The sequence below is a fragment of the Neoarius graeffei genome, chromosome 13 (genome assembly GCF_027579695.1).
Source record: "Neoarius graeffei isolate fNeoGra1 chromosome 13, fNeoGra1.pri, whole genome shotgun sequence".
Taxonomy (NCBI): Eukaryota; Metazoa; Chordata; class Actinopteri; order Siluriformes; family Ariidae; genus Neoarius; species Neoarius graeffei.
This window is the reverse complement of record NC_083581.1, coordinates 60,759,172-60,785,720: the sequence shown is the minus strand read 5'-3', so window position 1 is coordinate 60,785,720 and position 26,549 is coordinate 60,759,172. Positions and strand designations below refer to the sequence as shown.

Here is a 26,549-nt window from a genome sequence, read left to right as displayed (position 1 = left end):
AACAGATATTTGAACTCAAGAGCTTCAGTTAATATGTTCACATTAAACATCAGAATGAAGAAAAAGTGTGCTCTAAGTGACTTCGACTGCGGCATGGGTGTCGGTTCCAGATGGGCTAGTACGAGTATTTTGGAATCTGCTGATTTCCTGGTCTTTTCACACACAACAATCTTGAGACGTTACATAGCAATGGGGCAAAACAAACAAACATCCTGCAAGTGGCAGTCTTGAGGCTTGGTTATGAGAGAAGTCAGAGGAGAATGGTCAGACTGGTTTGAGCTGACAGGAAGGCCCTGGTAACTCAACTAATCACTCTTTACAGCAACAGTGAGCAGAAAAGCATTTCAAAAAGGCATGTCACACCTTGACACAGGTGAGCTAAAACAACAGAAGAACACATCAGGTTCCACTCCTGTCAGCAAGAGAACAGGAATGGGCCAGTCCAAGGACCAGACCCACCTTGATGAACCACTCAGAGGGACCAGCTGATAATGACACAGATTTGAAGTTTGGCCTGGGTTGTTTAAAAAAAAAAGTTATGATAGCAATCCCGAAAGAGTATGTCTGTGAAGATTCTCAGTCATTCAGGTCATAGTAACTGTGGGTGGTAAAAGAGAGCAACTGGACTTGTTTGAAGATTCTTGAAGACGTTTCACCTCTCATCCGAAAGGCTTCTTCAGTTCTGTCTGACTAGTAGGGAGCATCAGGTATTTATCCTCTCATGGATGAAAAGCTCATCTAAGGTGTCGTTGAGTCATCCTGTTGGTGTGGGTCACTGGGGGCTGGATGTGAACGGCCTCGAGAGTCGTTAGGGTGATCAATGGATTGACCGTTAAGGTGATCAATGGAATGCTGATTCTCTCTGTCCTCCTGTGAGAATCCCGAAAGAGTACATTTTCTAGGCTAAAATATCACCATAATTCACTGATAATTAATTCTTTAATTATACATTAATTATTTAATAATCTGCAGAAGTAAGGATTTAACTTTTATTTCAATGCATTTTGATGTGGTTGCTTAATTACAAAATGGAATTTTTTAACAATGGTTAGCACTGTTGCCTCACAGCAAGAACGCCCTGGGTTCGAGCCCAGCGGCCAGCGAGGGCCTTTCTGTGTGGAGTTTGCATGTTCTCCCCGTGTCCGCGTGGGTTTCCTCTGGGTGCTCCGGTTTCCCCCACAGTCCAAAGACATGCAGGTTAGGTTAACTGGTGGCTCTAAATTGACCGTAGGTGTGAATGTGAGTGTGAATGGTTGTCTGTGTCTATGCCCATGTTTACATTAGACCCTATCAGCGGATCATCAGATTAACGTTTTTAAAACGATTAGTGTGCACACAGCAACACCAATACGCGATTTGCGTGCACACAGCAATACCAATACATGGATACGCTCGGCTCCGCAGGCATCCTGCGCTCCAAATCACTCCGCCCTGAACAGCGAGTGCCCTCTGGAGGGTGCGCACTCCGGCCTTGCACAGCTCACAGAGCGCGCGAGTGAAGTGAACAAGCTGTGATTCGGGACTGAGCCGCTGTGTGTGTGATCCCAGCGCATATCACTTACCACTTGCAAGTGGAAGGATGGCAAGCCTAAAGACAATCATAACTACACAATGGGCAGTATTTGCATCAGTATTTGCAGTATTTTCATACTTTTATACTCTTTAATGAAAGGTGATACAAGGCGGAAGTCCGCGCCGTTTTTCAGCAGTCGCGTCACATGACCAACGCCAGCAAATCAGGAAGGTGGATGTCACAGTGACGTTGTCCAATGACGACGCCAGCTAGAGCTCAGCACAGCGTATCCGCGTATTCTCAATGTTTACACAGCACCGGAGCTGACACGATCTGGATTGAATACGTGGACCCTGGCGGATTCCCGTTTCCCGGCGTTTCCAGGCGGTTTAATGTAAACGGACAGTGCATCCGCGAAGAAAACGAGACAGATACGGTCAAATGTAAACGTAGCCATAGTCAGCTGGGATAGGCTCCAGCTTGCCTGCGACCCTGTAGAACAGGATGAACAGCTACAGATAATGGATGGATGGACTTATGGGGCATTTCTGTTGCCATGGTAACAAGAAAAAACATTTTCAACATTTCCATTACTGTGCATTTGGACCCATTGACTTTGTTCGTATGGATTACGTGTATATTATTGTTTAAAAAAATATATTTAACAGTGAATTTAACTATAATTATAACTTCAAATTTCACAACTTTAACTGGATTGCTGGCCATAAGCCAGTTTGACCGACATCATTTGATCACATGATTACAGCACAAAAGCTATTCATAGAGGCTTGCTATCATACCTTTAAATAAACTTCAAATATTGTAGATTAAAAAAATCCACGATAGCACTGCTCCCTCGATGTGGTACAAAAATCCCTATTTTGGCCCTCTTGGCCCCTGGATTATCTGAGGCTACAGTGGACACAGGCTCAACGAAGCTCAGTAGTTGATTATTGGGAAAAGACCAGGCGATATTTTTCCGAATAAAGTGATCAGTGAGTGGATATGCTAATTCACTTACAGGACACTTGAAAATAGTGCTAAATTGTCCAACTGTTGATATATAGCATAATTTAGAAAGAATATGCAATTCTCACTTATGAGTTATAAAAAGAGTTTCTAAACACATCAAACTGTGCTTGTCACAGCATGCTTATCTTTCAAACATTACACACTCAATTAACAAAGCAAGTTAGCAGAATGGGGTTAACAGCTTCCAAGTTCCCCAAGAGACTAAAACTCATGAAAATATCAAGCAAGATATAACAGCTATATGCAAGCACTACATTCAGACCTGCATAGCAATCTGAGCAAAAGGTTTTATCTTGTTGATTCGTTCCAAATTCAACTGCATTCAAAGTCAACTGTGGTCAACCCTTATCAAAAAGAAGTATACTTCAAGTTCATTTTATCAAGTATACTTCAGTAAAGTTAAAGTATATTTCCTTAAGTATACTTTTGTGTACCAAGGACACTGATCTCAATGTACTTACAGTATACTTGTAAGTAAACTAATCTAATACTTCTTGGGACTAAATTGGCCCATTTTTAGTTTATAAAAAGTATACTTTAAGTCTAAGAGAAGTAAACTTTGAGTAAACAACTAGTATTTTTTACTTTGTACTGCAAGTATACCACAAGTAAACTTGTATACTAACAGCTTACTAGTTCTATACTTGTAGTCCACTCTTTAGTTTACAAAAGCATACTTCATAGTATACTGGAAATATACTATGAGTTTACTTGTTTTATTTGTCTGCTTTATCTGTCTCTTTGTGGGTTAATAACACTATTTTTTTCGCAGTCCGGTTTCCATCGATTAGTGCGCTCTGATTGGCTCGCGAGTGGTCCGGAATCCTACGATACGGACCCCGGTTACGGACTTTTGGGGACTCGTTTGTTCACAACAACAAACATAGTAGCAATTTTTTGTCAACATTTATTTTCGCATTTCTCAGTATAATAGCATTAATTTTACAACATGGATAGCGATAACGACAGTGTTCACAGCGAAAGCGAGTTTTACTACCCTGATGAAGACTAAATAAAAGAAAACATTTCAGGAGAAAGCCGAAAAGGAGCTTGTAGCAGGTTTGTTCTAAATATGGTTTCCCTTTCGGGCGCTCTCATTTTCTGTTAGAATTTGGTAAAGAAAAAAAAAAATATATTATTTACCAGCTTAAGGTCGGTCTGTATTGTGAAATACCGTGACCTCGGCCTTGAAAATACTGACCAAGGCCCAGAGGCCTCGGTCAGTATTTTCAAGACCTCGGTCACGGTATTTCACGATACGGACCTCCCAGCTGGTAAATAATATACATGTACATAAAAGATAAGTTTAAGTTCCAACACTGTTTATGCTTAAGCTATTCCACCCCAGAGCTGACCACAAACTTATGGTACATATAGGTTTAAAAGATGGGATTTAAAAGATGCTGCCGTAGATCACAACGAAGCCAATATGTGTGAAAAAGAAGTATTTTATAGGCTATTATCAAAAGGATAAGCACAACTACAGGGCAAGTACACTTAAACATAAGGCACAAATATTTTAATACTTTATTACACTTTTGTTAAGTATATCTTGATCAAAAGTATAAGCTTAGACTTTTCTATATACTTTTCAGTATAAGCCAAGTATATTTATGTATAACTTCATTAAGTTTATCTCTGATAAGTAAATAAAAAGTAAACTGAAGCATACTCTTATTTTTAGTTTAAAAGAAGTATACTAGAAGCACACTTGAATAAACTTCTTTTTTGTAAGGGTATATGTTCAAGAGAACCGTGTATATACAGGAGAGGACCAATTATAGATGCAGTAGGCTGCTTGGAGCTCTGCCAAATGTGTGGATGGCTGCAAATAAAAACACGACTAATAATAAATGCCTGTGGTTTGATGTAAATAAATTATCATTAAGTATAAAAAAAACCCTAAATTTATGGTTTTTGGTAAACAAAATAAACATCTGGACACTCCGGTGGAAATAATGATTGATAGTGTAAAGCTGGAAAGAGTATATGAGAATATACCGTACACTACCATTCAAAAGTTTGGGGTCACTTTGAAATTTCCTTAGTTTTGAAAGAAAAGCACTGTTCTTTTCAATGAAGATCACTTTAAACTAATCAGAAATCCACTCTATACATTGCTAATGTGGTAAATGACTATTCTAGCTGCAAATGTCTGGTTTTTGGTGCAATATCTCCATAGGTGTATAGAGGCCCATTTCCAGCAACTCTCACTCCAGTGTTCTAATGGTACAATGTGTTTGCTCATTGCCTCAGAAGGCTAATGGATGATTAGAAAACCCTTGTACAATCATGTTAGCACAGCTGAAAACAGTTGAGCTCTTTAGAGAAGCTATAAAACTGACCTTCCTTTGAGCAGATTGAGTTTCTGGAGCATCACATTTGTGGGGTCGATTAAATGCTCAAAATGGCCAGAAAAATGTCTTGACTATATTTTCTATTCATTTTACAACTTATGGTGGGAAATAAAAGTGTGACTTTTCATGGAAAACACACAATTGTCTGGGTGACCACAAACTTTTGAACGGTAGTGTATTTCTAGGGGTAATAATCGACCACAACTTCAGCTGGAAACCCCATGTTAAGTATGTCAGGTCCAAGTTAGCACGCACAGTGGGGATTCTTTGTAAAATAAGGCACATTCTGAACTATAAACCATTGCACGTATTGTATTGTACTCTCTTTTTACCATATCTGACTTATTGTGTGGAAGTTTGGGGCAACACCTATAAAAGTACCCTGCAGTCAATATACATTGTGCAAAAGAAGGCAATAAGAATAGTGAATAATGTAGAATACCATGAACATACTAATGCACTGTTTCTAAAGTCAAAAATACTGAAATTGAGAGATTTAGTTGATTTCAAAACTGCACAATTTCTGTATAAAGTAAGACATAATTTACTTTCTGGCAATATTCAAAAAATGTTTATAGATGGGGGGGGGTATCACTTAAGAGGGAGAGGGAACTTGAAATGGCCAATAGTTCATACCACGCTGAAAAGTATGTGTATATCTTTATGTGGGGTGAAGCTGTGGAATAGTTTACCTGTTGAAATTAAAGAGCGTAAAAGTGTTGCACATTTCAAGATAAAGCTTAAAAACATTATACTTGAGAAGTATAGAGAGGAATGTATGGATAGTTAAAGGATTAAATAAATGTTGCTTAATATCTTTTCTTTCTTTTTTTTCTTCAATCTTTTTTGTGTGTTCTATATATATAGATCTCCTCTCATCTCATTATCTCTAGCCGCTTTATCCTGTTCTACAGGGTCGCAGGCAAGCTGGAGCCTATCCCAGCTGACTACGGGTGAAAGGCGGGGTACACCCTGGACAAGTCGCCAGGTCATCACAGGGCTGACACATAGACACAGACAACCATTCACACTCACATTCACACCTACGGTCAATTTAGAGTCACCAGTTAACCTAACCTGCATGTCTTTGGACTGTGGGGGAAACCGGAGCACCCGGAGGAAACCCACGCGGACACGGGGAGAACATGCAAACTCTGCACAGAAAGGCCCTCGCCGGCCACGGGGCTCGAACCCGGACCTTCTTGCTGTGAGGCGACAGCGCTAACCACTACACCACTGTGCCGCCCTATATATATAGATATTTATCTATATAAATAAATGTATAAATTTATATTTATTTAAATGACAGTTATTTCTTTTTTGTTATTGTATTTTATTTGTATGGCTCTTTCGACCATCCTGTAGGGCAAGTGATTTGTGGGTTAGGCACTTATAAGCTTTGCTTCAGCCTATACCCTTTTCGGTCAGCCGCGGAACTGTTATGTTTGTGGTGAGTAAATTGGCTTGTATTGTACATATACTGCTGCTGTTGTTGTTGTTGACCGAAATAAATAAATTCATTCATTCATTCATAATGGACTGTGTAATGAGTGAAACCTACACATAACAGCAAGTGTTATGCTTCCAGATGCTAAGACCACCTTCTCCCTGGATGCCCTGTCATAGATTCCCACGTGGCATTCATACGGCCCGTTGTCTTCCATCTGTACTTCAGGCAACCTAACACACAGAACAAGCTCATTCAAATATCAGTTACAGAGACAGGGCAGAGTCCTACAGTAAAGCAACAGACAGGACATAAACTTTACCTAACAGTCGATTGGTAAACAAGATCTTCTCTTCTGCGAAAGTCCTCCATGTGAGAGAAATTGGTATTGTACATGGCATCGTAGGTAAAGATTTTCTGTTTCGAGCTACCACCTTCTGTAACCTATAAAATATTTAACTGTTATTCAGAAGAGAAAGCCAGTGTAACTGCATGGAAGAAGTTTCATCACACTAACTAATACAGCATGTACAAGAAAATAAAGCAACACTTTAATTACAACCGGATAAAATGGGTAAAGAGTTATGATTTGCTTAACCGTGAATTAATAAAATAAAATCTACTTTAGCTGTGTGTTCTGCAAATGAAGTAGCTGCATTTTAATAAAAAATGTCATCACATAATGAAAGGGAAAACAATTTCTGGCAAAGTGCTACAGCCCTGAAATTGAATGCACATACACAGAAACTCATCCGTCAAGGCTGTGGCCCAGCATGCCTGAAAAACGATCTGCAAATGAAAAAGGCTTGTCCTAGAACCACTGAACCATGATCTTTTAATCCTGAATATAATTTTCATATTTTCGGTACTTTCATCTCACACTGTATCAGAAGTGGGGCAATACAACTTATGCAAGAAATGAATGACTGCCTCTTTAAGTAACTAATATAAATGATGGTTGCTGAAATCTCTGAGTTCACTCACCCGAAACCATACGATTTCTCTGAGGTTGCCATCGGTCCTGAAATTGCACTTCAAAGTCACTGTATCTCCCATGACCACAGGCGGAAGAGGCTCGATACTGACTGTCAAATACCCTGCAGCACAGAACAGGGATCACACACTGAAACTGTAGCCCCCAAACCACCTCTTCATCAAACATCTGCTCTAATTAATGTCCACTAGATACCGTATTTATTCACTGTGCTGAACTTTCTCAACTCCACAATTTTTTTTTTAAAATCTGAAATGTAAAAATAATTGGAGAAAACTAATTTATAGTGAGGCCGGGATAAGGCCAAGGAAAGAGGTCCCGCCACTAAATGATGTCATGAATATTTTATGTGGGAAGAATCCAGAAGGCACAGCTCAGCTGTTAAACTAATATTTATCTACTAGTTCAAACCAAGTAAGATAATTGCAAACTGTATGCCTTTGAATATCAATAATGTTTCATCATAAATATCTAAAAGGATACGTGAATCCCCGGTTATTGCTGAATGATGTTAGTGCGAGTGTTAAGAAAATTTCAAGTTAATTTTATTTGTATAGCACTTTTAACAACAGATATTGTCACAAAGCAGCTTTACTGAAATTCAAATATAGATTTGGATCCCTAATGAGCAAGTCAGAGGTGATAGCAGCAGAAAAAAGACTCAGTAAGATGGCATGAACAAGAAATCTTGATAGGAACCAGACTCAAAAGGGAACCCATTTTCTTCAAGGTGACACCGGATAGTGGGATTATACATCCCCGATTCCAAAAAACTTGGGACGGGGTAGCAAAAAAATAGAAAAGATGTGGAATGCTAAAAAAACCAAACACCTGTTTGGAACAGTCTACAGGTTAGTTGGTAATTGGAAAGGCTCAGTCGTTCACAACCAAGGACAGGGTGAGGTTCACCAGTTTGTGAAAAACTATGTGGGTACACAGTCAAACAGTTTAAGAACAACATTTCTCAGCATACAATTGCAAAGAACGTAGGGATTTCACCATCGACAATCCATAATATCATCAAAAGATTCAGAGAATCTGGGGAAATCTCTGCATATAAGGAGCAAGGCTGAAAACTAACATTTAACGCTCGTGACCTTCGACCCCTCAGGTGGCACTGCATTAAAAACTGACATGATTGTATAAAGGATATTACTACATAAGCTCAGGAACACTTTGGAAAAATGTTATTGGTAAACACAGTTTGTCGCTGCATTGATCATGCAAAGCAAATGCCATATAAAGCACCTGTAACAACATCTAGTAATGCCGCTGAACTCTCAAGGCCCGAGCTCATCTGAGATGGACTGATGTGAAGTGCAAAAGTGTTCCGTGGTCTGACAAGTCCACATTTTGAATTGTTTTTGGAAATCATGGACATTGTGTCCTCCAGGCTAAAGAAGAAAAGGATCATCTGGAGTGTTAGTACGCATGGCATGAGTAACTTGCACATCTGTAAAGGAACCGTTAATGCTGAAAGGTACATATAGATTTTGTTGCAACATAATCTGCAATGGGGCGGCACGGTGGTGTAGTGGTTAGCACTGTCGCTCACAGCAAAAAGGTCCAGGTTCGAGCCCCATGGCCGGCGAGGGCCTTGCTGTGTGGAGTTTGCATGTTCTCCCCATGTCCACGTGGGTTTCCTCCAGGTGCTCCGGTTTCCCCCACAGTCCAAAGACATGCAGGTTAGGTTAACTGGTGACTCTAAATTGACTGTAGGTGTGAATGTGAGTGTGAATGGTTGTCTGTGTCTATGTGTCAGCCCTGTGATGACCTGGCGACTTGTCCAGGGTGTACCCCGCCTCTCGCCCGTGGTCAGCTGGGATAGGCTCCAGCTTGCCTGCGACCCTGTAGAACAGGATAAAGCGGCTAGAGATAATGAGATGAGATGAAATAATCTGCAACGTATTTTTCAGGGACATCCCTGATTATTCCAGCAAGACAATGTCAACCCACATTCTGCACATGTTACAACAGTGCAGCTTCATAGTAAAAGAGTGCAGGTGCTAAACTGGCCTACCTGCTTCCTATTGAAAATGTGTGGCACATTATGAAGTGCAAAATATGACAGTGGAGACCCTGGACTGTTGAGCAAATAAAATTGCACATCAAGCAAGAATGGGAAAGAATTTCACGTCCAAAACTTCAACAATTGGTGTCCTCAGTTCCCAAATACTTACTGAGTGTTGTTAAGAGAAAAGGTAATGTAACACAGTAGTAACCACGCCCCATTCCATCTTCTTTTTGGAATGTGTTTCAGACATCAAATACAGAATAAGTGTATATTTACAGAAACAATACAGTTTATCAATTTGAACATTAAATATTTGTCTTTGTATTGTATTCAATTAAATACAGGTTGCAAAGGATTTGAAAATCATTTTTACACACCTTTACACAGCGTTCCAACCTTTTTGGAATCGGGGTTGTAAATTGTTACACTGCACATCTGTAGAAGAGTAAAGTCATAAAGTACTAAGGATGATCAGTATAAACATAGTGTTAATAAGAGTCTTTATGGTTACAGCAGTAGCTCTTAGGTACAAATCTACAGTATCCAATGAGAGATTATCCACTACATTAAGTTAGACTGTCTTTCAGGTTTTTCAAGTGTAAGTTATGAAAAGAATTTTCCCCGACACCCAATTATTTTTGTTTAGTGGACTGAAAGCTACTGAATTCGAATCACAGACTTCCAATTTTATTGTTTTTTTTAAATAGAACAATTAATGAATTTAAGGCCAGTTGGTCCTAAATTCTCTGCTATTTTTTCCTGCTTCACCGTGACCCAATTCAAGATACTACATCATACATCACGTGGTGGGCTTTCCCCATTTGCGCAAGGCATTGTGGGATACAAATTTGAAACAGGAGAGAAAAATGGAGGATGTGAGTGTGCGAATGAAACGTGGAAGACCGACTACAGTAATGGAAAGCGAAAAGACGCTGTATTGTGAAAGAACGGAAACGCAGGACCAAACTAATAAATATCAGCGATCAGCGGAGATGGTGGGATGATCAAAGGTAAACTTATGCATGCGCACATGCACTTCCTCCGTTTACCTGACTGCACAAATCGGCCGATCTCATGCACATTATTTGCTATGAAATCCCCTCAAATTAGATATGTTCCCAGTCACAGAATTTGCCTGATATTTTGTGAGATATTAGAGAAACAAGAAGACAGTCATCTATATCCCCCGCCCTATATACCAACTATATACCAAGTTTCAATATATTATTTATCACATTTTTCAAGTTCTGCTGCAGGAAACCAACCCTACCTCTTTACACTGACCTCAGCAGCCCATGGCATAAGCCCACCGGACCTTTGGTCCAGGTGAGCTAAAAATTTAAATCTCACATTTCTGAGTATCAAAAGGCACATATACGTTACTTAATCAACACACCAACTTTCAAAACCATACCACTCGTAGTTTTCAAGTTCTGCACTGGAAACAAAACCTACCCCTAAGACTAACCTGAAAGACTAAGTCTGAAATTGTTCCCATGGAAACATGAAAAATAAACATTTCTCAAGTTTCTTCGTATGAAAAGGCACATCTACATCACCTTGTTAACATGTATACCAAGTTTCAAATCCATATCATGAATAGTTTTGGATATATGCTCCGGAAACGAACATTGCTCTTAGAAACTTTATGCAAAAATTTGAAAAATACTTTTTATAAAAAATTCCAAAATAGCAAAAGGCACCAGTTCACATGTTGCTTGATATGTACACAAAGTTTCATGAAGATATATTTAGCAGTTTCAAAGATATGGCCCGGAAATGAAAATGTGACCGGACAGACGGATGGACGGAACCCATTTCTATCCCCCCCCCCCCCCCCCCCCCCCCCCCACACACACACACACACACACACACTTCGTTTGGGCAGGGGATAATAAACATACATCATTATAACCATGTTTCAGAGAGAACTATATTTTACGAATTTTATTAAATTGAAAGGCCGTCTTCCTTTAATTCCATGTTAAAGAAGAGTTTCAATGAGCTTTTAAGCTATGTATATTTCAAACTCATGTATATCTACTAAGATATAAGGTGGTGTGATGCAAAAGGACGAAGGGCCCTTACCACCTTGAAGCTAATTATTTTCCAATCACAACAGTGTTTTATCCTACATATAACAAAGCAATTTATTAAATTACATTTTTCATTTATTAAAGAATCACTGCTATACTCTTAGCTGTTGATGGCCACATTTAATTTTGCAGAACATCCATGAGTTAGTTCCTGTTAGTACTTACTTTATAGCAGCTATAAAAAGCCAATTACCAGCCTATTTTTTTAACTCTCTCAAAATAAAAAAAAATAAAAAACAAAAAACAACCCACACACATCTTGTAACATTACCAAGAAACAGGAAAGCGCAAAATCCTCGGTCCTGAAGAATGTGCCATGGTGGAAAAATTACTGACTGTTCCAAACTTCTGACACTGGAGACACTGAATGTTCAATAGGCTCCTTATAGAAAATGTCAATAATTACACATCTTAAATAATAGTACTTTTTAAAAAAAAAATCATTGGTTTATGTGAAGCATCCACTACGCATGTGTAGTATCTGTGAATGAGCTTTTACGAAAGAAATGCTAACGTATTAGAACAAATGCATTAATGTAAATGTGTGTTTTGAACTACAGCCAGGATGACTGTCACAGCTGCTACAAAGTTTTCTACAATTCTCTAAAACACTGAACAAATCCATACACAAAAAACTATATTTTTAGATTCACCTGAGGCATCCACCAAATGCTGACAATCCATTTGCACTTTTATATGATTAGCAAAAACGGACCCCATTAAAATGCAATGCAGGATAGCTTCCACTCAGATTTAAAAAAAAAGAAAGGATCTCATACCATACACAGAAATATTAGCCAGGCAGTTGAAACAAATAAAACTTTGCACAATATATGTGTGTGTGTGTGTGTGTGTGTGTGTGTGTGTGTGTGTGTGTGTAACCATTCAAACAGTCTCCGTGTGGTAAAGAGATATTCATGTGGGTTGCCCTACAGTCTGTCACAAATTCAGTGGCTTACAAAATCCATCACTTCCTCTGTATTGGCTCATCCACTGTGACGTTTGCGGATGGATTATATTTTCTCGTATTTTTCTCCCCTCCCTAATCCATAAGCTCTTTTCCCAACAGCCGAGTGGTTCTGCATGCTGCCCCAAATGCAGCTGAGAGAATGAGGCCAGAAGGTCCTGTAATCCTACAGGCACTTAATGAACCAAATAATGTAAAATACTGAATCATCAAACTCAGAAAATGACCCATAAATGCAGCTTTCCCAGGCCAAAATAAAATGAGCTCTTGTGAAATAACAGAGAACGTGCATTTTATACACATATGTAGAGATGTTAGCTGTATCGTGAAGCATGTTTTAGTGCACCATTCCCTAATCCTGGAGCCTGGATTGCATATTTAAGTACTTTACGATCAACTGAACCCATGTGATAAAATGTCGGTATATTTTTCATTTAAATAGAAAAAAAATAATCCATAGATAGTGTAAAAGGTATGGAAGCACGTTGCTGCTGTGGAAGGAAAAATAATCCACATCAGCATCCCGTTATTAAGCACATTCATGCTCTAAATCCTCTGTTCAAACATATCCCAAATGTATAGTGGTGCTTGAAAGTTTGTGAACCCTTTAGATTTTTCTATATTTCTGCGTAAATATGACCCAAAACATCATCAGATTTTCACACAAGTCCTAAAAGTAGATAAAGAGAACCCAATTAAACAAATTTGACAAAAATATTATACTTGGTCATTTCTTTATTGAGGAAAATGATCCAATATTACATATCTGTGAGTGGCAAAAGTATGTGAACCTCTAGGATTAGCAGTTAATTTGAAGGTGAAATTAGAGTCAGGTGTTTTCAATCAATGGGATGACAATCAGGTGTGAGTGGGCACCCTGTTTTAGTTAAAGAACAGGGATCTATCAAAGTCTGATCTTCACAACACATGTTTGTGGAAGTGTATCATGGCACGAACAAAGGAGATTTCTGAGGACCTCAGAAAAAGCGTTGTTGATGCTCATCAGGCTGGAAAAGGTTACAAAACCATCTCTAAAGAGTTTAGACTCCACCAATCCACAGTCAGACAGATTGTGTACAAATGGAGGAAATTCAAGACCATTGTTACCCTCCCCAGGAGTGGTCAACCAACAAAGATCACTCCAAGAGCAAGGCGTGTAATAGTCGGCAAGGTCACAAAGGACCCCAGGGTAACTTCTAAGCAACTGAAGGTCTCTCTTGCATTGGCTAATGTTAATGTTCATGAGTCCACCATCAGGAGAACACTGAACAACAATGGTGTACATGGCAAGGTTGCAAAGAGAAAGCCACTGCTCTCCAAAAAGAACATTGCTGCTTGTCTGCAGTTTGCTAAAGATCACGTGGACAAGCCAGAAGGCTATTGGAAAAATGTTCTGTGGACAGATGAGACCAAAATAGAACTTTTTGGTTTAAATGAGAAGTGTTATGTTTGGAGAAAGGAAAACACTGCATTCCAGCATAAGAACCTTATCCCATCTGTGAAACATGGTGGTGGTAGTATCATGGTTTGGGCCTGTTTTGCTGCATCTGGACCAGGATGGCTTGCCATCATTGATGGAACAATGAATTCTGAATTATACCAGCGAATTCTAAAGGGAAATGTCAGGACATCTGTCCATGAACTGAATCTCAAGAGAAGGTGGGTCATGCAACAAGACAACAACCCTAAGGACACAAGTCGTTCTACCAAAGAATGATTAAAGAAGAATAAAGTTAATGTTTTGGAATGGCAAAGTCAAAGTCCTGACCTTAATCCAATCAAAATGTTGTGGAAGGACCTGAAGCGAGCAGTTCATGTGAGGAAATCCACCAACATCCCAGAGTCGAAGCTGTTCTGTACGGAGGAATGGGCTAAAATTCCTCCAAGCCGGTGTGCAGGACTGATCAACAGTTACTGGAAACGTTTAGTTGCAGTTATTGCTGCACGAGAGGGTCACACCAGATACTGAAAGCAAAGGTTCACATACTTTTGCCACTCACAGATATGTAATATTGGATCATTTTCCTCAATAAATAAATGACCAAGTATAATATTTTGTCTCATTTGTTTAACTGGGTTCTCTTTATCTACTTTTAGGACTTGTGTGAAAATCTGATGATGTTTTAGATCATATTTATGCAGAAATATAGAAAATTATAAAGGGTTCACAAACTTTTAAGCACCACTGTACTCTTTTGGATTCAGGTCTGGTGTTTGAGAAGGCCATGGAAATACAGTGATTATCATGTGTTTTGTGACATGCTGCTTTATCATGCTGGAAGTAGCCATTAGGAGATGGATAAATTGTGGCCATAAAGGATGTACTGTATATGCTCAGCAAGAATACTCAGATAGACTGTGGCATTCAAATGTTTAATTGTTATTAAGGGGTCCAATGTTTGCCAGCAAAACACTCCCCACACCATTACACCACCTCCACCAGCCTGGACTGTTAACACAAGGCGTGGAGTCATGCTGTTGATGACAAATTTTGATCCTACCATTTGCATGTCATGAAAAAAAAAAACTGAGATTCATCAAACCAGACAATGTTTTTAAATTTTTCATCTGTCTAGTTTCAGTGTGCCTATGCCAAGTGTTGCCTCCTGTTCCTGCCTAAAACAAGTGAAATCCGATATGGTCTTCTGCTGTTGTAGCCCATCTGCCTCAAGGTATGAAGTGTTGTGAGTTCTGAGACACATTTCTGCTCATCACGGTGGTTACTTTAGAACCAGTCTGGCGAATCTCTTTCTGACCTCTGACCATCTACAGAACTGCCGCTTACTGGAACATTTTGGTTTTCACAGATGTGCAAGGTGAAGTAGAAAAGGCATCGTTATGGTTGTGGTTGAAAAGAGATGGCCAAGTATGGTTGGAGAGTTAGGTGAAAGTAGTTAACACCGACGCATGACACCTCCTGATGGAGGGGCCCCACTATACCAGTGCTATCGGTCGAGGATAAGAAGCCGAAACTGGCTGGTATGGTATCCTCCTGATGATGTCGCTAGTTGGATCCAGGAATGGAGCTGTTAGCTATGAAGCATCTCCTGTAGGTGTTTGTGACCCCTCCAATTCTATGCAAACTCTAAAGAGTGTTGGACATGAAAATCAGGAGATCAACATTTTCCGGTATGCTCAAAGCAACCCATCCATCCATTATCTGTAGCCGCTCATCCTGTTCTACAGGGTCGCAGGCAAGCTGCAGCCTATCCCAGCTGACTATGGGTGAGAGGTGGGGTACACCCTGGACAAGCCACCAGGTTATTGCAGGGCTGACACAGAGACAAACAACCATTCACACCTACGGTCAATTTAGAGCCAACAATTAGCCTAACCTGCATGTCATTGGACTGTGGGGGAAACCGGAGCACCTGGAGGAAACCCACGCAGACACGGAGAGAACATGCAAACTCCAAAAGGCCCTCGCTGGCCGCTGGGCTTGAACCCAGGACCTTCTTGCTGTGAGGCGACAGTGCTAACCACTATACCACCATGCCACCCCCTCAAAGCAACCCATCTGTCATCAACAGCCATGCCACAGTCAAAGTCACTAACATCACATTTTCCCTATTCAGATGTTTGATATGAACAGAAACTGATTTTGTATTTTAAGATTATGCTTAAAAACATGCTGTTGTTCCACTCTGTAGATTTACAGTTACTATAGAGACTACAGCTTGTTTTTTTTTTTCAGGCATGCTTTTAAAAAAAAAAAAATCAATGTCAGTTTCTGACCATATGAATAGCTTTGGTGAAAAATATTGGTTGGTGAACCTTTCTCAACATACCACTGACACTGAGGGGCTCCAATGACATGACCTACATCTACCTCAGCGTTTCTCAACCTTTTTTCAGTCACGGCACCCTTCAGAAGTATGCAAATTCTCAAGGCACCCCCATATAAAATATACACAGTCACGCTGACCATACGCTGACCCCGGCAGTGACATTGTGACATGGGAAAGGGGGCCGTGAGACAAATTTTGATGATGCATGAGGCGGCGATGATCTGCATTAGTGTAACTATTTTTTTTTTTTAATTTTAATTCATTTTATTTATTTCAATGTTAGAATATATAATTTTTGGACGGCACCCCTAACAAAGCCAGACGGCACACCAGGGTGCCACGGCACCCTGGTTGAGAAAGGCTGGTCTACCTGATACACTTGTACCAGCACCATGTAGATCACCAAGTCACTACCGTAGTAGGGTCACTGCTGTCCTGAGAATATCCAGTCCAACACTTAGACAAGCCAGTACCTCAAAGCTGGTTATATCATGGACTCTTTCCACTAATATCCAGCATAGAGGGCTATAATCAGTAATTATAGAACTACAAAATGCACCCATGTGGTAGGTTTACTTCATAAATAAACCACACATCCCACTGGTGTGTAGTACCATACTGTGACTCTAACATATAATACTACATTTAAAATGGCTGATTCAGTGAATCATGCTTCAAGAGGATCTGAATGGAATAGCCATGACCACTTATGTTACCATAATAACAGTGAGTAGCTAGCTATTTAGCAATATTATACTGGTATTATACAGGAAATAAAGTTGTTTGCTATTACACTTTCTCAGTTACACATGATTGCTGTTTTCATTTAGTCAAGCCGTATTTTGTTCCATCAGTTACCTCCTGAAAATATAAAACGTGCCTGTTTCATATTCCTTTTGAAAAGTAGTGTTATTTCTCAATCTTTGTTCTATAATGTAGATTTATAGTGTACAGTCAGTATGTTCAGCTGAAGGACATGTCTGTTCACTTCACAACTGATAAACACTGAATATCTGCAACAGTAAGGCTTTTTAGGAAGCTGTCACACACTACTGTATTTACTGCATAATCACAACTGTCTGTCAAGCACTGTCGGACACACACACACACACACACACACACACACACACAATTTACCAGGACAATATGGGCCAGAGAATCTGAAATAGTGGTCTTTAGTAAGATTAATAATCTTTAAATGTTTAATGTGTACATTGTGCTCAGGTCAAAATATAAAGTCACATTTATTAAAGCATATAACCATTCATCAAATTATTTGATATATGACCCAGTCCTCAGTTAGACAGCAAATAAATAAAGGATAATTAAGGACTTACATTAACATCAGCGCCATGGTCCAAGGATACAGGCTTAAGATGGGGATTTAATTAGTTCAATATGCTCCATTACAGCTAATAGCTGGCAATAGCCAACTAAAATGTATTTCAATATATGAAATATAGTATCTCAATAAAATAGGCTCATAATATGTTCAGAAAATCCCTTAGTGGCAGCTGGGGCTGTAATTAGGAGCTGGAAGGAATGCAATGACTAAAATCTCCTTTGTAAAGACAAGTCATTTAACACACACACACACACACACACACACATATTTTAAAATATTATATTATATTATTGTCAGCCCTTGTCCAGGATATTATATTATCCATCCATCCATTATCTGTAACCACTTATCCTGTGCAGGGTTGCAGGCAAGCTGGAGCCTATCCCCGCTGACTATGGGTGAGAGGTGGGGTACACCCTGGACAAGTTGCCAGATCATCACAGGGCTGACACAGAGACAAACAACCATTCACACTCACAGTCAATTTAGAGCCACCAATTAACCTAACCTGCATGTCTTTGGCCTGTGGGGGAAACCGGAGCACCCGGAGGAAACCCACGGGGAGAACATGCAAACTCCACACAGAAAGGCCCCTGTCAGCCACTGGGCTCGAACCCAGAACCTTCTTGCTGTGAGGCGACAGCGCTAACCACTACACCGCTGTGCTGCCATATATTATCTCATCTCATCTCATTATCTCAAGCCGCTTTATCCTTCTACAGGGTCGCAGGCAAGCTGGAGCCTATCCCAGCTGACTACGGGCGAAAGGCGGGGTACACCCTGGACAAATCGCCAGGTCATCACAGGGCTGACACATAGACACAGACAACCATTCACACTCACATTCACACCTACGGCCAATTTAGAGTCACCAGTTAACCTAACCTGCATGTCTTTGGACTGTGGGGGAAACCGGAGCACCCGGAGGAAACCCACGCGGACACGGGGAGAACATGCAAACTCCACACAGAAAGGCCCTCGCCGGCCACGGGGCTCGAACCCAGGACCTTCTTGCTGTGAGGCGACAGCGCTAACCACTACACCACCGTGCCGCCCGCCATATAATATAATATATTATATTATATTATAATGAAATGAAAAAGCAGTGAAAGCACTCAAACACAATCCAATCCTACTCAATTCTCAGGAACAAACTGGTATCAGTTCCATTCCCTGGGACTGCAGACTGGAGTCACTGGAGCAGTCTAGCTACAAAGTGATGTTTTATGATGATATTATGTTTCTATTTATGTCGACAAGACAGTGTTTCTTATTTAAAAAAAATAAAAGATAAAAAAAGATCACATTTTCATAAGTTTAGAACAGCTCAGGCTAAACTTCCCTTTCCCTGTTCTTTTCCTCCTCTCCTAAAGTCTACATCAAGAATGGAGCACAAACAGAGCAGACCAGAGAAACTTACCCATCAGTGAATCCATGAAGTCGGAGCACAGAAGCAGGAATAAAGTGTGCAGAATCTTCATTTTTGTAGTGTGAATGAATTAAACATCAAATGCCATGTTGCCATTTTACTCTGATGGCACATGTGCCTCCCGGTTTAAAGGGGAGCGATTTCTGATGGCCAAGACGTCAAAATGCTCCATGTTCACTTGGTTCGGCTGAAATGTTCCTCTTTCTCTGTATTCCTGTCAGAGGACCGGCTGTGAATAAGCGCTGCTGGCGGCTGCATCGGGTGGGGATTAGCGCAGAAACAGCTTTCACTGAATTCAAGTGATGAGCTTGATGAGTCACTTGAACGAATCGATTCTTTTGAACTGTCAGTTTCAGTGAATCGAACCACAGCAGCTGATAGAAGCCAAGCCAAGGAGCATTTATTTGTCACACTTACACTCAAGCACAGACTTTTTCTGCAGTGAACACACACATAAGTGAGCAATGAGCACACACACACATACCCAGAGCAGTCGGGGGTTAGGTGCCTTGCTCAAGGGTACTGTGGGGGAAACCGGAGCACCCGGAGGAAACCCACGCAGACACGGGGAGAACATGCAAACTTTGCACAGAAAGGCCCTCGTCGGCCACGGGGCTCGAACCCAGAACCGTCTTGCCGTGAGGCGACAGTGCTAGCCACTACACCACTGTGCCACCCAAAATACCATTTTGGGGGGAAAGGTATCAAGAACAAGAAGCCTTTATTTATCATACATACACTCAAGCTCGGGGCGGCACAGTGGTGTAGTGGTTAGCGCTGTTGCCTCACAGTAAGAAGGTCCGGGTTCGAGCCCTGTGGCCGACGAGGGCCTTTCTGTGCAGAGTTTGCATGTTCTCCCCGTGTCCGTGTGGGTTTCCTCCGGGTGCTCCGGCTTCCCCCACAGTCCAAAGACATGCAGGTTAGGCTAACTGGTGACTCTAAATTGACCGTAGGTGTGAATGTGAGTGTGAATGGTTGTCTGTGTCTATGTGTCAGCCCTGTGATGACCTGGCGACTTGTCCAGGATGTACCCTGCCTTTCACCCGTAGTCAGCTGGGATAGGCTCCAGCTTGCCTGCGACCCTGTAGAACAGGATAAGCGGCTAGAGATAATGAGATGAGATGAGATAAATGTAGCCTAAAAGGGTCTGATAATCCATTTATTGTGATCTTTTGGTAGTAGGTTAGCTTTGATTATAAATTCAACCTAAACATATGTTATATTAACATCAGTAATGATGCCATAATTAAGCTATGCTCAATGTATTTTAAAAAAAAAACCCTCTCAAAGCATTTGGGGTTATATTTTGACAGAACTCAGAACGAGCAAATATTACATTAGGATACCCACCCATTATCCATAACCGCTTATCCTGTGCAGGGTTGTGGGCAAGCTGGATCCTATCCCAGCTGACTATGGGCGAGAGGCGGGGTACACCCTGGACAAGTTGCTAGATCATTGCAGGGCTGACACATAGAGACAAACAACCATTCACATTCACACCTACGGTCAATTTAGAGCCATCAATTAGCCTAACCTGCATGTCTTTGAACTGTGGGGGAAACCGGAGCACCCAGAGGAAACCCATGCAGACACGGGGAGAACATGCGAACTCCACACAGAAAGGCCCTTGCCGGCCACTGGGCTCGAACCCGGGCTCGAACCCGGAACCTTCTTGTTGTGAGGCGACAGTGCTAACCACTACACCACCGTGCCGCCCCAGCTAATACATTAATGGCATGATTTGGCTATTCGTTTGGCTCAACAAATGAGATATTCAGAGAATCCAAATTTGTTCTATACATAATCAAGTCCCTAAAAATAAAACTAAACACAAGGAGAACATGTTATGTGTTAGATATAAAATTGTTCGACATAATTAAATTTTTTAAACAAATTAAGCCTGAACAATTCATATTACCAGGCTGCCTTTTGTGTGTAGCTGATAGAAAACCTTCAGTTCATTCTTGCTTGAGAATCGATTCACCTGATTCACCTAAAAGAATCATTCAAAGCAAACGGCTCCTTGCAGTTCAAACGCCAGTGTTCATTCCCACGACCGAGCACAGCTGGTTTAAGAGTCTGAATGGCAAAGAAAATATCACTGCTTTCTGAGACCAGATGCTCTTTTTCTACAGTCCCTTTGAGTCATAAATCTTAGTGAAATGTAACATTTGACACAAGGCTGCAACATCTAATTACATACAGTGGATATAAAAAGTGTACACACCCCATTAAAATGATTTTTTTTTTACATCAGAAAAACCTGAGACCACGATAAATAATTTCAAAACTTTTCCCACCTTTAATGTGACCTATAACCTCATCTCATCTCATTATCTCTAGCCGCTTTATCCTTCTACAGGGTCGCAGGCAAGCTGGAGCCTATCCCAGCTGACTACGGGCGAAAGGCGGGGTACACCCTGGACAAGTCGCCAGGTCATCACAGGGCTGACACATAGACACAGACAACCATTCACACCTACGGTCAATTTAGAGTCACCAGTTAACCTAACCTGCATGTCTTTGGACTGTGGGGGAAACCGGAGCACCCGGAGGAAACCCACGCGGACACGGGGAGAACATGCAAACTCCACACAGATAGGCCCTCGGGCTCGAACCCAGGACCTTCTTGCTGTGAGGCGACAGCGCTAACCACTACACCACCGTGCCGCCGACCTATAACCTGTACAATTCAATTGAAAGCCAAATAAATCTGTTAGGGGGAAAAAATATAAAAAATAAAAAATGTACAATAACCTGGCTGCATAAGTGTGCACACCCTTAAACTAATGCTTTGTTGAAGCACCTTTTGATTTAATTACAGCATTCAGTCTTTTTGGGTCGGAGTCTATCAGCCTGCCACATCTAGACTTGGCAATATTTGCCCACTCTTCCTTGCAAAAGCGCTCCAAATCTGTCAGATTGCGAGGGCATCTCTTGTGCACAGCCCTCTTCAGGTCACCCCACAGATTTTCAATTGGATTTAGGTCTGGGCTCTGGCTGGGCCATTCCAAAACTTTTTTGGGGTCATTGTCATGCTGAAAGATGAAATTCCTCTTCAGCTTCAGCTTTCTAGCAGACACCTGAAAGTTTTGGGCCAAAATTGACTGGTATTTAGAGCTGTTCATAATTCCCTCCACCTTGACTAAAGCCCCTGATCCAGCTGAAGAAAAACATCCCCCAAGCATGCTGCTGCCACCACCATGCTTCACCGTGGGTATGGTGCTCTTTTGGTGATGTGCAGTGTTGTTTTTGCGCCAAACATACCTTTTGGAATTGTGGCCGAAAAGTTCAACCATGGTTCCATCAGACCATAACACATTTTCCCACACGCTTTTTGGAGAGTTGATGTTTTTTTTTTTTGCTAAATTTAGCCAGGCCTGGATGTTTTTCTTTGACCCTACCTCATAGTCCAGACATATGGAGAATACTGGAGATTGTTATCACATGTAGTACACAACCAGTACTTGCCAGAAATTCCTGCAGCTCCTTCAGTGTTGCTGTAGGCCTCTTGGCGGCCTCCATGACCAGTTTTCATCGTGTCTTTTCATCAATTTTGGAGGGACGTCCAGTTCTCTGTAATGTCACTGTTATCCCATATTTTCTCCACTTCTTGATGACGGTCTTCACTGTGCTCCATGGTATATCTAATGCCGTGGAATTTTTTTTGTCCCCTTCTCCTGACTGATACCTGTCAACAATGAGATCCCTCTGATGCTTTGTAAGCTCTCTGTGAACCCTGGCTTTTGCTGGAGGATGCAACTGAGTAAATGTCTGAACTTTATTTGGGGTTAATCAGAGTCATTTTAATTGATGGCAGGTGTGAAGCCAAAAAGACTGAATGCTGTAATTAAATCAGAAGGTGCTTCAACAAAGTATTAGATTAAGGGTGTGCACACTTATGCAACCAGCTTATTGTATGTTTTTTATTTTTTATGTTCCCCCCCTAACAGATTTGTTTGTTTTTCAGTTGAATTGTACAGGTTATAGGTCACATTAAAGGTGGGAAAAGTTTAGAAATTATTTATTGTGGAAAACGATAAATAAAATTATTTATTAGGAAAACATATATCATTTTAACAGGGTGTGTACACTTTTTATATCCACTGTATAGAGATTTTTATATCTCTCTAGGTACAGCAACTATCATGACACACAGGAACATGAATTCAACACCTATGATTAAAGAAAGGCATATAGTTCTTAAATGAATAGCATGAATATAAACTGAAAATGTTTTTCTGAACTTTGTGCAGGCGGGCAAACCAAAATTTGGAATCAGATTGGCTTTATTCTAACAAGTCCTGTTGAGTTGAAAGCAAACTTTGGAGTGGGGGTCTTCCTGACACAAAGGGAGAAAAAAACTGTACTTACTGCTACACTATAAATAATCTGTCTTATTGCTCATGGTACGAACAGACCCGACACACATCTTCAAATAGAATACTCCAAACAGCATGAAATGTTTATCAGCACCTTAGGATCAGCACGGTTGCTTCCTTCCTTCATGAACCACATTTCTGACTTTGTGAAGCTGAAATTATCTTCTTCAGATTTTTTTTTTTTTTGTACAGCATGTGCTCTGAACCCAATTTCCAAATCAAGGATGACCAGTGCTCAGTAAAGAATAAACCAACATTTCACACAAAAGTTCACCCAGAATACCACCGTGCAGGGATTATTACAGAAATTGTTCTGACTGAATCCAAATCCAAGTGCCATTACTTATTACGCTGCTGTAATTTCAGGAGACATCATGTCTGGCTGACAGCTGTGCTGGAACATCCAAGATCAGCTTTGACACACCATCTCAGAGGTACACAGTATGATTTGGTTTCCTTGTCACGTTGACTTTGAGTCACGGCGAGCACGCGTGAGCTGCTGTGAGAGCTGCTTCACACTGCGTCTGCTGATATGTTCATTGAGAGAGCTGCCTGTAGAGATAAGAGGCTGAAAATGGGCAAGGCATAAACAGCTTCATAGCTAAAACTGCAAACAGCTGCATCTCAAACCCATGTTGCTCTGTTCAAAAATAAAACAAAAGGGGGTTTGGCACCTCTTGAGATTTAAAAATGACCTGTGTTAAAGAGCAGGTTTTAAATAAATAATACAAAAATACAGATTTATAAATTATCATAAACACATTTATTTATTTCTTTTTCCATTCTTTTTTTTTTTAAACAAAGTGACACAGTGTGAAATAAGTACCAACGATATTAAGTACCTAAGCCAAGTGGAAAATTCTTTGCTCTCATTCACATTCTGGACAAGTGTGTGTGTGTGTGTGTGTGTGTTGGGGGGGGGCTAATAATTGAAATAGAATGACTCCAAGATGTTGACATTTACTTCTTTCTCTGTACAGCTTCTGGATACATCTATTGCAGTGCTACATTCAGAAAATACACATTTTTCGTTAGGCATAAAGATTAGATGCGTCACAACCCTTTTAAATAAATTCACAACGACTTCTGGTTTCCATCAGGAAGGACAACATGCACCTTGGGCATACACTGGGTGTTTCTTTTTCAATGTGTTTGAAAATTCTATACATTTAAGATGTGTGTTATAATGATGTAGATGTTGAAGCTAGATAATGAAGTGGAGTATTGTCCTAATAAAACTGGTTGGTCTATTTGCCTCACTTCGATTTGCTGAGGATATTTGAGCGCCTTTTAGTCATCGTTTCAGACCGTCAGTGGGAGCTGCCAGACCATAAGTGCTGTCTCATTGGCTCCAGAGGAAGTAGAAGAGGAGGAGCCAGCCGCATTGAGTCTGCGGAATCCTCTTCCTCCTGATATAACGGCGAATGACATGACCCTTTCTCTCCGTGTTCCATCCTTTGTAGATGGTCCTGGTCCCCTGACCCAAACCTCAGGGTCATCGCTCAGCTCATAGATCGAACCGTCCTCTGTAGTGTGTTCCAGAGACTCCTGGGAGGAATTGGATACCTCTTCAGGCTGAGCGGTCAGAAGCTTGCCAGGGAGCTGGGAGGTGGAGCGAAGGTGGTACTGAAGCAGCACCCCTTTAGGTTTGGCTTCCTTCTGAGACAAGCCTTCTATCTGCTGCTGTTGTAGTGATTCCTGAGACGAGTGGCTCAAGTCCTCTCCTCCACTCCCTGAATCAGCCCCATCAGTCAGAGAGTTTCGCTTCAACAGATCCGGGGATAAAGTATTGGACGTGGCCACCAGGATGTCCACAGGACCGCTGTGAGCATTGAGGGAGGTCATCGCTTTGCCTGGAGAAGATGGGGAACATCAAATTTACGTAAATTATATTCAGGTTTGTTAACACCAGGCTGAGCTCATGGCTACTCACCTGTTATTTTCGGGATGCCCTCCAGCTTAGGCACTGGCAGTGTGATAATGATGCCCTGGGCCGTGCCCACCCACAGGAGACCCTGGCAGATGAGCAGGCTGGTGACACACACACTCTTACCTTTAAGAGAACAAACAGCTATGGTGTCATTGCATTGTGTTTTTTTTTCTCTCTCAACTTCATATTTATTCAGGTTTTCATCCATTTCAAGAGAAACACAGGTAAGGTAGAGAAAAAAGACCAAGGAAAAAAGTAGGAAGGGAGGGAGAAAGGAGGGGGCTTAACTTAATCTTCTATTTTTACCAACACTACAGCCTAAGTTATCATTTTACATACATCAAGAATCACAAAGCTTTACACAGCACATCCGGACTCCCACATTTCGACATTTTCTTCACAAGTTCAGTTGATTGGAAGTTTCTGTCGCATTCACCTTTTCCTTATTACCTTTTTTTTTTACGAGCTTCCAGTAGTATTTTAATACGCATTTATTATTTTTTCCCACTAGTTGAAGTACTTTACCAAGGTAAAGGTACAACCATGAAAGCATATATCCTCTATAACTTTTCTAATCTCACTTGAGTACAATTCAATTACTGGGCATCTCCTCCCCCCAAAAATATGGACGTGATCAGCCATCTGGGTGTCACACTGTCACCAGCACAGCCGCTAAGATCAAGGTTTATGTAGTAATGGTTTTCCTTAAAGCTAGACTGCCTTTCAGATTTTTCAAGTGTAGGTCATAAAAAGAATTTTCCCTGACACCCAATTATTTTTGTTCAGTGGGCTGAAAGCTACTGAATTCGAATAACAGACTTCCAATTTTATTAGGTTCTTTTGTAGAACAATTAATGCATTTAGGGCCATGTGGCCCTGAATTCTCCGCTATTTTTTCCTGCTTCACCATGACCCAATTCAAGATACTACATCATGCATCACGTGGTGGGCTTTCCCTGTTTACGCAAGGCATTGTGGGATACAAATTTGAAACAGGAGAGAAAAATGGAGGACGTGAGTGTGCGAATGAAACGTGAAAGACTGACTACAGTCACGGAAAGCGAGAAGAAAATATATTATGTTGTGAAGGAAAGGAAACGCAGGACCAAACTAATAAATATCAGCGGTCAGCGAGCACCTCAGTGTGATCAGCTGTTCGTTTAGCGACAGAATGATGTAACTGTCAGTGCACGGTCAAGGTAAACATGTAGATGGCAGTAATGCAACACTGTGGATACCAGCTACTGTAAAA

General features: G+C 40.9%; 2 protein-coding genes across 4 annotated transcripts in view; both read right to left on the bottom strand.

Annotated features, from left to right (window-relative positions):
• igsf21b (immunoglobin superfamily, member 21b) overlaps positions 1-19,034 on the bottom strand; it is a 31,376-nt gene extending 12,342 nt beyond the window's left edge. Inside the window, exons 1-4 of the mRNA XM_060936678.1 lie at positions 18,974-19,034; positions 7,334-7,446; positions 6,672-6,793; positions 6,464-6,582 (exon numbers count right to left, since the gene is read on the bottom strand). Coding sequence (XP_060792661.1) covers positions 6,464-6,582; positions 6,672-6,793; positions 7,334-7,446; positions 18,974-19,034 — 415 coding nt within the window. The remainder of the gene's footprint in view (positions 1-6,463; positions 6,583-6,671; positions 6,794-7,333; positions 7,447-18,973) is intronic.
• A 5,073-nt stretch (positions 19,035-24,107) lies between these two features.
• Positions 24,108-26,549, bottom strand: part of arhgef10lb (Rho guanine nucleotide exchange factor (GEF) 10-like b) — an 86,628-nt gene continuing 84,186 nt past the window's right edge. For all 3 annotated transcript variants that reach the window (XM_060938247.1, XM_060938248.1, XM_060938246.1), the window contains 2 exons: positions 25,301-25,420; positions 24,108-25,220 (listed from right to left, as the gene is read on the bottom strand). In XM_060938247.1, the coding sequence (XP_060794230.1) occupies positions 24,670-25,220; positions 25,301-25,420 (671 nt within the window). In that variant the 3' untranslated portion in view covers positions 24,108-24,669. The remainder of the gene's footprint in view (positions 25,221-25,300; positions 25,421-26,549) is intronic.